The following is a 12723-nucleotide window of genomic DNA, read 5'->3' on the forward strand; positions in this document are numbered from 1 at the left end:
AGTCTCACAAAGCTGCAAAATTAAACTATCCAACCAACAGGTACAGGCTGTGTAGCTCCCAAACTGAGGTGACACAATGAGCAGAGGAAAGTCACCTTAATTCCACTGAGTAAAAAACACAATAAAATCCATCTCTCTAGGCTGAGCCTTCATTCAATATTGAAACAAGTAATCTCAAACTCCATGGTTTTGGCTGTTGCTCAATACTATTCTTTTCAACTGGGGATTGAACAAAGCAAAACAACAACAAAAAAAGGAGCTTCAATGTGTCTTTACTTCATTTTTTTGCTATACAGCACTGACAGCAGCTTGTTCATTAATTAATCTTTTTCCTTAAAGAAATGGCTTGTGGAATATACTGGACACTGGAGGAAAAAGGCAGGAAATAACAGGGATGAGTTTTTTAAAATCTAGAATTTCATCTTAATTTTTTTATCTTTATTTTTTATTTTTTTCCATGTGTACAGGGGTAACACATCGTACTAAATATGTAACGTTATATCTACATGGGTTTGATTACAGAAACTAATAAAGTATTCTGTAAATAATGAAAAAAGAATAAGATAAGACTATAAGAGCAAGAAGCAATTTAAATATGTTCAGGGACCATTTTCATCTTCAGAATTAAGGATTATTTTAATGTTACATCATTGGCTTTTCTCTTTTATTTTCCTTTTTAGTTTTATTTTAGGATTCCCTATTTGTAATGTTCATACAGAGATTTCTTTAAGTGAAATACCAAATTGTTTCTGTGGTGTGAAAAACTATAATAGTACACAGGATCCTAATGAGATAATTAATAATGTGAAATAGGAAGTAAAGGGCAAACTAAAGGTGTAGGGAAAGTGGAAAGGGTGGGGGAAAGGTAATAGGGAGAGAAAAAAATATGAGAAACTGAGAAAATGGAAATAAAGTGTTTGTAAATGGGGAGGGGAGGAGGGGGTGAAAGGAGGGCAGGGACAATGGAGAAAAGATGAGAATCAAGACCTATCATGTAAAGGTACAGAATCCCAATGAGGAATGTAACTGTATTGTATACCTAGATTGTACCAATAAACTCAATAAAAAGAAAAAAAATCTAGAATTTCAAAATTCCATCTAGATATACAAAGAACTCATGAATTGTAAAGCAAGTACAAAGAAACATTTCAACAAAGACAGTAAGAATTTAACGCACCGAGAGGCTAACACAGGCAGGACCAGGGGGTGCCTGGGGCTCCTCTCTGGCCTCTACATGAATGAAAACAGCTCCATCCTGGGGACTCCACGAGATTGTATGTGTTGGACATCTTCCCTCACCTGCTAAAGAGGCACAGTCATGAATTCAAGTCTTCAGAGACTACAAGCCTAATCAGTAATAACTAATTTGCCAAAGCTGCTGGAACCCTCACAAACAATCTTTGGTTTTGCGCACCCTTTGTTGTTCTTCTCACATAAAAAGAGGACGCATTCACTGCTGTTCTAGTTCTTCCTCAGAATAAGCAGGCCCGAGAGACCATGGTAGAAAACGTAATTCTTACTCATTACCTTACTGATATGTAGGAACTTTGGTAATAATTTTAAAAGGTATGTCATTTGTAATCTTGCCATTTTAACTCAAAATAATAGTGCAATAAAATTCTGTTTGTGCAAAATATTTTGATAGAAATGACAGGCATTCCAAAGGGATTCGACTCATGGGTTAAAATAATCAGAAAATGTTTCTCATGTATTTCTAAATTTATATTTTTTTTTTAATCCCTTGATACAAAGGAATCAGAAGACACGGGCATTTGTCATTTTTTATCATTATATAAATCAAAAAATTTTGCTAACAAAATTCTGTGTGTAATCCACCAATTTACGTATCTTGGAAGCTTTACAGAAATGACATAAATGTGATGGTGAACTTCAATAAAAAAAATAGTCTCCACTATTATAATGGGAAGATTAAGAAACTATAGCTTTTCCTGAAATCTCACATGAAAACAATGACCAGTGAGAATGCAGCTTCTCATGAGTCATGGCATAGTTACCCCAAAATTCAAATTAAACAATCTTGAATCCATCATTCACAATTTGGGGCTTACTTTCTGAAAAAGTTATTTTCTAATCATAATAACAACTTATCACTTACTGAGTACTTTGTTCTAAGTACGATTTCACATATATTATTATTATTGATTTATAGTTTTTATCTTGCTTAAGTCCTAACAGCTTTGGTCCCATTTTTATAGACAATGGAACCATGGCTCAGAGCAACTTGCTTAACAAAACTGAAGTAAAACTGAGGTCTGTGTTCAGAATTATGTAACTTCACAGCACCTACTCTGAACATTTTAGTTTTAAAACACACTGTTACATACACAAAATTTTAAATTTAAGCATCACCTGACATATTTCCAAAGTATGATTATTCTTCCTATTTCCAAGATTGAAAAGTAGACATCTTAGTCACTTTTTTTTTTCTAGATCATACTAACTAATCTGAAATATGTACTGAGTATGGCATGATAACTATACCATGATAACTATACCAACTTGTCTGAGTGGTAGCAAGATTACATAGACTTTATGAAAGTAAAAAGTTAGGTCAACTTTGCCAACAAAAATACCTACAATATTTCACAACATTCTGTACAAACTGTCATGAGATTTGACATTCTGAGAATATATTAGGTAGCTACTATGAATTACAGACTCTAAAATATAGTCATGGTGGCATACCTAACTCTTAATTATCACATAGGATGAGATATTTTCTTTTTCAAACAAAAACTCTATTAAAATCATTAAAACTTTATTAAAAACTTTATTAAAAACTTTATTAAAATCATGCAATTAACTAACTTACTGAAAATACCCTGAATGGCACAGTTCATCTCCCCAACTAAATTGCCATTTTATAGGCAAGGCTGACAAGAGCCTTTGCAGTCCCTCTAGGCCACACTAGAAAGCCACTTAGTACTTGTTCATTAAATCCCCAGAAAAGAACCCATCTTCTTTAACATTAAGGGCAAAGTATTTTACAATATTTATAATGAGAACAATTATCTTAATGGTAGAAAAACAATACTGTTTATACACAGATACTAAGAGAAAACCAGCACAATATATTAGAGCTATGATCGCCAAAACTGTTAACAGTGGGGGATGATCAATTTCATGAATGCTAAAAGGAAATTAAAGACATTTGCTAACTAGGTGGGCACAAAAGGTAAAAATCAGTTCCAACTCTGTGATACTGGCAAGCATCTAACCAGAGTTGAAACAATGCTCTTTGGCTTTTATTATAAAACTACATGAAACAAAAGAATATTCAAAAGGCTTATTCACAGCTCTTTCACTTTCGTCAACTTTGATTCCCAACATTCCCCCAGACAAGAGTTTCCAGGGCTTCTTTTAAAGATGTGGCCACAGCTCAGCAGCCGCCATGATGAGCAAACAGACTAGAAAGACAGTTGCTCGCGCACACACAATCATTTCCACATCTACAAGAAAATAATAAGAAGAATAACTCAGTGAAGTTAACCAGAGTGAGAACTAAAACAAAAACTGAAGGTAGATGAATTCACCTTAGAATCCACAGGCAGCATATGAACTTTAATGAATAAATTTGTCTCATTCAATTATACTTCTACAAATCTGTGCTCAAACTCTATCTAAAAAATGTATGAGTAATGAACACAAGAGAGAGAAAGAAAAGATCCTCAGTATGAATGAAATCGAGGCATAGAACACCCTTAGTTATCAATGTTTCAGCTTCAAGCAAAATCAATCATATTTATTTAATTTTATAACATTGATTTTTTTAAATTAACCCCATTACCATTAAAAATAAATTAGAAAGTGCTCTCCAAAATGTTATGTATAATATTTAAACCTCTTCCTTGCACTAAACAAGGGCCTTTATTTTCTTTCACAATAAATGCACAAATTAATATACGTTACCTAGAAATGATTTTTTGGCAAATAGCAGCTACCAGTAGCAAGGCATCTGCGTGTGTCTGGCAGTGTGCCACACACGTGACAGGGCCCCTGCTCCTCACAAGAACCATGCACAGTAGAGGTGACTATTCCCACACAAATGGCAAGGGGCAGGCCCTGGAGAAGGCAAGCGCCCTGCTGCAGGTCGGTGAACCATTGTATCTCACAGACACAAATACTCATCACTTTGCCCCCTCATAACTGATAAGCCTCATCCTAAGTTGGGTGAAGCAGCAATCTACACTTTAGAAAGAACTTCCATTTACAGAAACTTACTCAACTCTTGATCCTCACAAAAAGCACATATTACTGTGCTTCTCAGAGTGGCCCACAGAGGATGGAAGAGCTTGCCCATGGCCTTCAGCCTTGACCCAGAGCTCTCTCTAACACTCAGGTTTTGCCGGTACTGCAGAATTGAAAGGACACAGGGCTGCAGCAAAGTCCCCAACAGACATGGGCCTGTGAAGACTCTGCTTTCTGGTCTTCATATTTAACCACGTGATCACCACTGTCATTATTCATTGAGCATCACTGTAAGCACAGACTTGCATATACATTTTCCTTTGCTGGAAAAAAAAATTTGAAAGAGAAAATATGTAATTACTCTTTCTAAATTTGTTCTATCACAATTTCTGTGATGGCATTTCATTTGCAAATACTGAAATACTAGGGAATGTAGTGAGCAAATTACACTGAAAAGCTGGTTTAAGGTGTAAACAGTGTTCTCTTTTAGAAAATATTATCACAGAGGCCAGCAAATCTGCAATCAGGAGAGGTGATGCAATCTCAGATAAATAACAAGGTGGGAAAACTGACAAAGAACAACTAGTTAGCATCTTTACAGTGACAAAATGAAATTACTTATTGCCTTTGGATCACATCATAACAAATCTCATTACTGGTCACAGACAAAAATGCTTGCCTACCTTCGTATCTATACAAGCAGACAGCAGGAAAGGGCATTTTTCCATTCCTAAATAGAACAGAATAAAGTATTTCATGTCCTGTTGAACATATGACAGTATATTTGACAGCTTTTCCTACTGTGCAGAGGGAGGGAAAAGCTTTAAGACTCCAAAAAGAATTCTTCACTTTAAGAAATTTAAACATTCTCTGCAAGTGTAACCATTAGAAGAATGCAGCTTTCAATATTTACACCAATGCTTCTTCTTAGGCGTTCAAATAAGATCAAGTGGGTAATGACTACTACCACATTCAGGCTCAGCAGACAGCATAACCCTGTTTTCCTAACAATCACTACCATATTTCTAAGGCTTGGCTTGTATGGCTGGTAGAATAAAATGATGGATGGTCTTATTTTTGGAAAGCTAAATAGCACTGAGTATTTAGGTGAAAGGCACCTTCTATTAATCCTCACAACAGAGCTTTAAAGCTGATACTTTAAAACAGACACTGTTAGGGTCCTCATTTCACACATGAGGACACTGGAGTGTGGGCAGGTTAGACAGTCTGCCAAAGGTAAGGCTGCGTCTTGTGTTCTTGGTAGAGCAAAACTTTCAATCTAGGCAATGTTATGTACAAGCACTCAGTTGTTCAGAAAGCAATGAGCTCCAGATACAACTGTCCAGTCTTTCCTGGACTTGTTCAAAAGACAAAAGCGAGGAAAAGAGACAGTGCTATAACATCCTATTTCTCACCCTTTAACGTGTAAAAGCTGTACAGCAGCAGGAACCTGTTATGATGACTACCACTGTCTCCGCATCGGAACTGACTAAAAGTGGCACCAAACACCTGAGTGTAATGGCAAGGTACATCGGGCACAAGGTTTGTACCTTCAGACAATGCATGCAGCTGTTCTGAGATTCAATCTATAAAGTAAGATTCAGAAATATTGTCCTCTTTACAAATTATATTTCTGGGGCAACCAAATACCCAATATCATTCAGGAATGTTCATTACAGAAGAATTCCACCTAATAAATACAGAAATATAACTGATTTGCGAACGATCATTTAAAGAACAAAACTATTTGAAGAAGAGGTGGTGGGGATTTATAATGGAGGTTTAGACTATGCCTCCTGGTGTGTCACAAAGAATGACATACAATCCACTTATGAAGGACTCCTGACAAAAAGGTTGAAACTCAATCTAAGAGCCAGTTCCATTTACAGGAAAAATGGAAAATAAAGTAACAAACTAAATGACACCAGGAGAAAAAAAACAAATTCAGAATGTGAAACAGTTTATAGAACTGGCTCATTTCTCCAAGAAGTTAATGGACTGAAAAGCAAAAACAACAAAAGAGGAGGTAAAGGATCTCTAAAAGATTTATGAGCCAACAGCCAAATATTAACACATGACCCGATGGAGATCTTGGTTCAAACAAGCCAGATGTAAAAACAAAACAAAACAAAACTAAAAAAAAATGTTTAAGGCAATTGGAAAATGTATGACCTGGATATAGATGTTATCAAAAAAAGTAGTTAATTTTGTCAAGTGGCAAGGTATGATGATTGTACTAAGAAAATGTCTGTCTGTATTTTACGTGTCAACTTGCCTGAGTTGGAGGTGCCCAAGAGCTGAATAGACATTCTTTCTGTGTGGGTCTGAGTGTGTCTGGATGAGACAGCATTCCAACTATCAGGCTGTCACGGGTGTGGTTGGGCATCATTCAGCACGCTGAGAGCCTAAACAAAAGGCAAAGGGAGGGAAGATGAGCCCTTGCTGCCTGGCTGCTTGGGCCGGAACTGTCTTCTCCTGCTCTGGCAGAGGATTCACTTTCACCACTGGCTGTCCTGGCTCTCGGGCCTTCAGGCTCAGACTACACGACACCGGCCTTCCTGAGTCTGCAGCGTATAGCCAACAGACCACAGACTTCCCCACCTCCACAGTCACACGAGGCAGTTCCTGTAACATGTTTGTGGGTATGTGTGTGCGTGTTCTCTACAGAACCTTCGCGGATACTCCAAGACAGTCTGAAGCTTGCTTTCAGAAACTCAACTATAACAGAGAAAAAGGCTAAATAACTCAAATGTGGAAAATACCAATAACTTTAACATAGTGATGGATATGTGGGGATTTGTGTTTCCAAGTCTGAAATATATGTAAAATAACATTAAAATGTTAAATATCAAATCTACCTGTTTCACAAGCCATCATGATGGTCAATGATTAAAAAGCATAAAAAGAAAAAACAAGAACCAAGATATATCATGTACAGGTACAAATTCCCAATAATGACGAATGTGGTCATAATGTATACCTAAAATGTACTAATAAAGTTAATTTTTTTAAAAAGCATAAAACATTGCTAAAGCATATACCAGGTACTTGATGAATGTTGGTTTAAAACATGAGAAAGAAAAAAACAAAAGGAGTCTATGCTCTCAATAAGGAATCAGCAAACTACAGCAGGTGCACAGGCCAGATGCAGATGGCTCCCATCGTGGTAACAGGCCATGCCCACTGGTGAGCGGCTCTCTGTGGTGCTGTCACACTCCTGCAGCACAGCACATCAACAGAGACCACACAGTCCACAAGCCCAAAGGTAACAACTACCTGGCCCTCTATGGAATGTTTTCTTTGAGAACATAGCCTCTAAAGATTTTCAGAGCCTTTCTTTTTAAAATTTACCAAGGAGCTGGGCGTGGTGGCGCACGCCTGTAGTCCCAGCACTCAGGAGGCTGTGATCCCAGCAGGAGGATCGCTGTGAGTTCAAGACCAGCGTGGGCTACAGAGTGAGTTCTAGGACATACTCAACTACATAGTGAGACCCTGTCTCAAAAAAACCAAAAAATAAATAAAAAGAAAATAAAATTTACCAAGGGTTTCCCTAGTTTATCTTCATACAAATAAAAATAAAACCAACTATAAAGTAGGGTTTGGTAGCCTCATTTTTTCCTAACATGATTAAACCACTTTATAGCTTCAAGGTAGATTGTGTTTCTTGTTTTTGTGCTAATCTCAAAGTCTATAACGAAAGTAAACCAGAAAGAAGAGGAAGAAGGAAGAAGACAGAAGGGAGGAGAAGACGGAAGAAAGGAGAAAAGGCGAGGAGGACGAAGAGAGGAAGAGGACAGGAAGAGGAAGAAGAGGAGAGGAGGAGGAGAAGAAGGAGGAGGAAGAGTGGACGGAGGAAGAAGAAAAGGAGAGGAGGAAGAAGATGACAAAGAGGAAGGGGGAAAAGCAGCCACAAAAAAGAAAAAAATTATAATTTCATGTTATCACTACTTTATTTCAAATGCCCTAAGTTTAATAAACTAGCTCACAGGAAACAATATACTGCCTGTTTCAACACATTACAGCTCGGGAGTAACTGTTATTTGGAGAAGGCAGGAAGAAGGAAACACATGTGCACATATAAGGCTGGAATTCCGTTCTTAGGAACCCAGCAAAAAACACTGTAAACCCAGAGGCCGTTCTCCCAACGACATACTTCTGTGTGTTTTGGATTAACAGTTTAAACACATCCTCTGGCAGCCTTCAACTTAACTTACACAACCTTGAGGTACACCCACAAGCTGATCAGTAATTTAAGGCCTGAGAAGAATAAAGCTTCAAAGAGAAATACAGAGACATGAATGAATTTAGTATGCAAGTACACTAGCTAAAGGGCATGATTAAAACTACATCACTCCTTTGAATCTACATAATTATGTCCCAAAGACACTCTCATTAGCATCGTTTCCTCTGACACTAAACCAAAAAGGGCTTCATGTCTACGTTTGGGAAATAAATATAAATTAAAAAGTTAAGGCCTATCTATAGAGTCAAAAACAATGCTTGCAAACAAAATACAATGACTGAATTTAAGTGCTAACTACAAACCAACAGTCAACCACCACTGCTAGTGGATATCCAAAACAATATATCATCATAATATCAGTCAGTGACCTTATACCCCAAATTTCAGAGGGAAAAATAACTAGAAAGACTTTAAAAAATGTTTAATTTTAAAAGAGAGAAGGCTGCTTTTCCTGATATACTAACTCAACTGGAAATCTCTATTAACCACTCTTCCTTTACTATACAATGATAACTGATGTCCCTAATGATCAGCCTGAAGCAGTTCCAAATCCTGAAGTTCATTTTAAATCATTAAAAAGGAGATAAAATTGTTTTCACTATACTTTCAGTAGTGAGTGCACTTAATTATATTCTCATTATTTTAGGATTAGTAATATATTCAGAATATACAAGGAAACTATCCATCAAAAAGCTGTTAAAAATCAAATATTTGGAGCCCAGGATTTAGCTCAGTGGTTCCACCGCCTGCCTCACGAGCGCAAGGTCCTGAGTTCAAGCCCTGGTATAAAAAAAAATCAGATATTCATAGGGGCACTACTGAAAAGCTCTTATGTTTTAGTCAACTGAATATACACGGGGAAAATGAGCACCTCAATTTTTGGGTCATAAAACCAGGGAGTATTATAAAAGGTTCTATCCTAGGGATTGAAGGAATTTTAAATCTCCTTTTAGGGGGGCCAAACAAGGCCTCTGATACTCTCTGCTTCTAATGACAGTTACCAAGTACTCCAAGGCAGAAGCCAGAAGACCAATTAGGAAGTTAGTGCACTGATCCAGATAAGAGAGAGTAGTAGTGTGTGGGCCACTCTGGCTGCTCATGGTAAGAAGTGATGGTGTCAGTCAGCTTTCCATTACTGTACACATACCTGACATAATCAGTTTTTAAGGAGAAAAGATGATTTCAGCTCACAGCTTTGGAGGTTCAGTCCATGACCAACTGACCCCGTTGCTTGTGAGCCAGAGGTAAGGAAGAAGTTGTGATGGTAGCACATGGTGGAGCAAAGCATGGCACCTGGAGGAAAAAGATGAAGGGAAAGGGTTTCCACTCCTGCGCTAAAGGCAGGCCACCAATGAGCTGAAGACCTCCTGCAAGGCCCTACCTCTTCCAGCTTCCACCGCAGCCCAACAGCGCCGCCTGGGAACCAAGCATTTATCACACAGTCTTTGGAGCCACTCACGACCCAACTATAGCTAGCAGTGAATACATCACAGGTTGAGGTGAAAGAATTTGCTGACAGCACAGGTACTGTAAGAGCAAGTCATCAGAGACTACACACATTAAAGATTTTGATCTGAGCAAGTGAAACAGCGGAATTGCCATTTTCTGAACAGAGAAGACTGGAGAAGGAGGTGCTTTGGGGCGGGATGGTAGACTAGGAGCTCAGTTCTGGAAATATTAAATTTGGGATATCTTGTAAACAGTATTGTGTTTTATGACCTAGAACATACATATAAAACACACAGATCTATTTATTTTATATCTAAAATATAAAATAGATATAAAATAAAGCACTAATCTGTACCCTGGAACACTAAACTATCCAAGAACAACATGGCACTGCCTTAGGCATGCTGAACATCTATGACCTCTCTGTTGGCTAGGATCTATCCCATCAAATATCCCATGGACTCTCCTGAAGCAGTTTTCCATTTTTTAAATCAGTAAGAAAAATTTATCTTTGCTACAAAGGAAGATGGTTATTGTGAAATCAATCAGATGTAACCCTGAACTGAGGAGGTCCTTAGACACAATTCTGAGAAAGGGACAACTTGGTGTAGGCAGGAAGTCCTAAGTAAACTCTGCAATCTGTGCCGTCAAAAGTGACAGGAGACGACACAGTGCTGGAAGGTGACTCAAGAGATTTCTGCAATGATGACTTCTATGGAGTGGAATGTCGCCCAAAATTCAAGTACTCGAAAATGTAAGACAAACATAAAGTCCTAATTGTATTTTTCAATGACTACCTAAAAGTTAACTGTAAAAGATAATCATCATCATAAAATTTTGTTAAAATAATGTTTAAGTGTTGACTTGTCAGAACAGGCCCATTAAGAAAGACAGATTTTTTTTTAACTATTTCTAGAGCATCCATAAATTCAATAACAACAGTAAGAGATAACACTGAGAGACAGAGAATGCTTCACATAGGATGCTTTTCGGAAATCATCTTGACTAGTTCTTTGCAGTCCAAATATGAACTACAGAAATATAATGCCTACGGCTGAGAATTTAGCTCAGTGGTGTCGCTACCTGCCTCACAAGCGCAAGGACCTGAGTTTGATTCCCAGTATATATAAAAAAAAAAAAAAAGAAATATAATGCCTAATCCACATGTGCTGAGGCAAAACTTTGCAAGGATAAGGACATGAGAAGGGCAAAAAAGAAGTTTCCCAAGGTGCTGACACCCTGAGATACAGAGACCAAGCTGGGGTGCATCTTCAGACACAGCAGCACCACTGTAGGAGGACATGAAGCTCAAGGCAAGTGTCTCTATGGTGATACAAAAAAAGAGAAGTCTATTCTACGGATCCCAAGTCAAAACGCAACTCACCACTTCTCGGAGTGCCTTGCCAATAACATCCTCCTACCCAAATTTTGTAAACTGTGCTTGTGCCTCTTTTTCTGAACCTCTTACTTCACCAAAAAGTCGTTTTTATTACCCCAAACAGGAAGCATCTGACTCCTGCTCCCTGAGAAGCACGCTGTAGCCCTCAACTGACCTGGAGACCGGCTTTCTGACTGAGCTGCACGCAGCATCCATGTCATTTTATAGCACAGCTGTTCTCTGAATGCCCACAACCATGGGGAGGAGCAATGCAGATGAGACAGGTACAGAACAGCTCTTTGGTTATTGCTAAAATACAATGAAATCCAACTTTACACTGAAGGAAATTCAGTAGAAGGATGGTTTAGAGTGATTTTTAAAGAGCAAAAAATAATTTCAGTGAAAGTGTATAGGTAAATGATGGGTAATAAACACATAATGGGCTGTTAAACAAAGGCCAGAATATAACTGACCATACCGCAAGTCCTTGAAGTACCAAGTTTAACAGGTCTTCCAAAGAACAATCCCTGGGCTCAGAAGTCTGGCCCATTTCAGAACTTACACATTCAACTTACCCAGACAATCTGCCATTAGGTCACACCAAGTACAACAAATGCCGTGAAATCTTCAACTGGCACCTTAAGAATCTTTAAGTTCTATTATCATTTACCCAGAAGAACACAACAAATATTACCAAAGCTTTGACTCACAATTCAAAAAGTTGGGAAATTTTTCATGTATCATTATAATCTGCAAGGTTTCACTGGCCAAATGATATTTATAAATGACTGATTAAAGTCAAAGGTTTGGACTGGGAACATATCTTGGGGACAGGGCACCTGCCTATCCTGCATGAGGAACCACTGCATAAAGTCTTCTACTTTCATCTTATTTCCATAATTTTCCATAATTTTAGAGTCAAAAAGCATCCGAAGTAAAACACCAAAAGCAATTGGACTTATTAAAGGTCTAGGCATATAGCTCAATGGTAGAGTGCTTGCCTCGTATGTGTGAGGCCCTGGACTCAATACCCAGCAATAGAAGGAGAATGAGGAGAAACAATTAAAAAACTTTACATTCCAGTTACAGGGGAGGGTGAGGCAGGTGAACCTCAAGTTCGAGCTAGCCTGGGCAATTTAGCAAGACTCTGTCTCAAAATAAAACATTTTAAATGGTTGGGAATATAATCAGTGGTGAGGTACCCCTAAATTTGATCCCCGGTACTAAAAAATAAAAGCTTCTCATTAATAGTGACAGATATTGAACTATTTTTACAGGAAACATTTCTTATATTCAAATAACTCTCAACTAATTCAGATTTGTGTACATAAGTTATTAGGTTTAAAAATATACTGGGGAAAACATGGATGATTGTAGAGTACACTCATCAACATTTAAATATTATTATTAATACTGTCTTACTACCTTTTTTTTTTTTTTTTTT

The 12723-nt window shown here is 37.7% G+C and overlaps 1 protein-coding gene across 9 annotated transcripts in view; it reads right to left on the reverse strand.

The window, feature by feature from the left end:
- Positions 1–12723, reverse strand: part of Prim2 (DNA primase subunit 2) — a 240738-nt gene that overhangs the window by 64731 nt on the left and 163284 nt on the right. Inside the window, exon 11 of one of the 9 annotated variants that reach the window (XM_010617883.3) lies at positions 6510–6614. The exons of the other annotated variants lie outside the window; for them this stretch is intronic. Within the exon in view, the coding sequence (XP_010616185.1) occupies positions 6576–6614 (39 nt within the window). The 3' untranslated portion in view covers positions 6510–6575. Of the gene's footprint in view, positions 1–6509; positions 6615–12723 lie in introns of those variants that run through there. 9 annotated transcript variants of the gene reach the window in all.

Source organism: Fukomys damarensis, unplaced genomic scaffold (assembly GCF_012274545.1).
Source record: "Fukomys damarensis isolate Sample0158 unplaced genomic scaffold, DMR_v1.0_HiC HiC_scaffold_27, whole genome shotgun sequence".
In the NCBI taxonomy this organism is placed as follows: domain Eukaryota; kingdom Metazoa; phylum Chordata; class Mammalia; order Rodentia; family Bathyergidae; genus Fukomys; species Fukomys damarensis.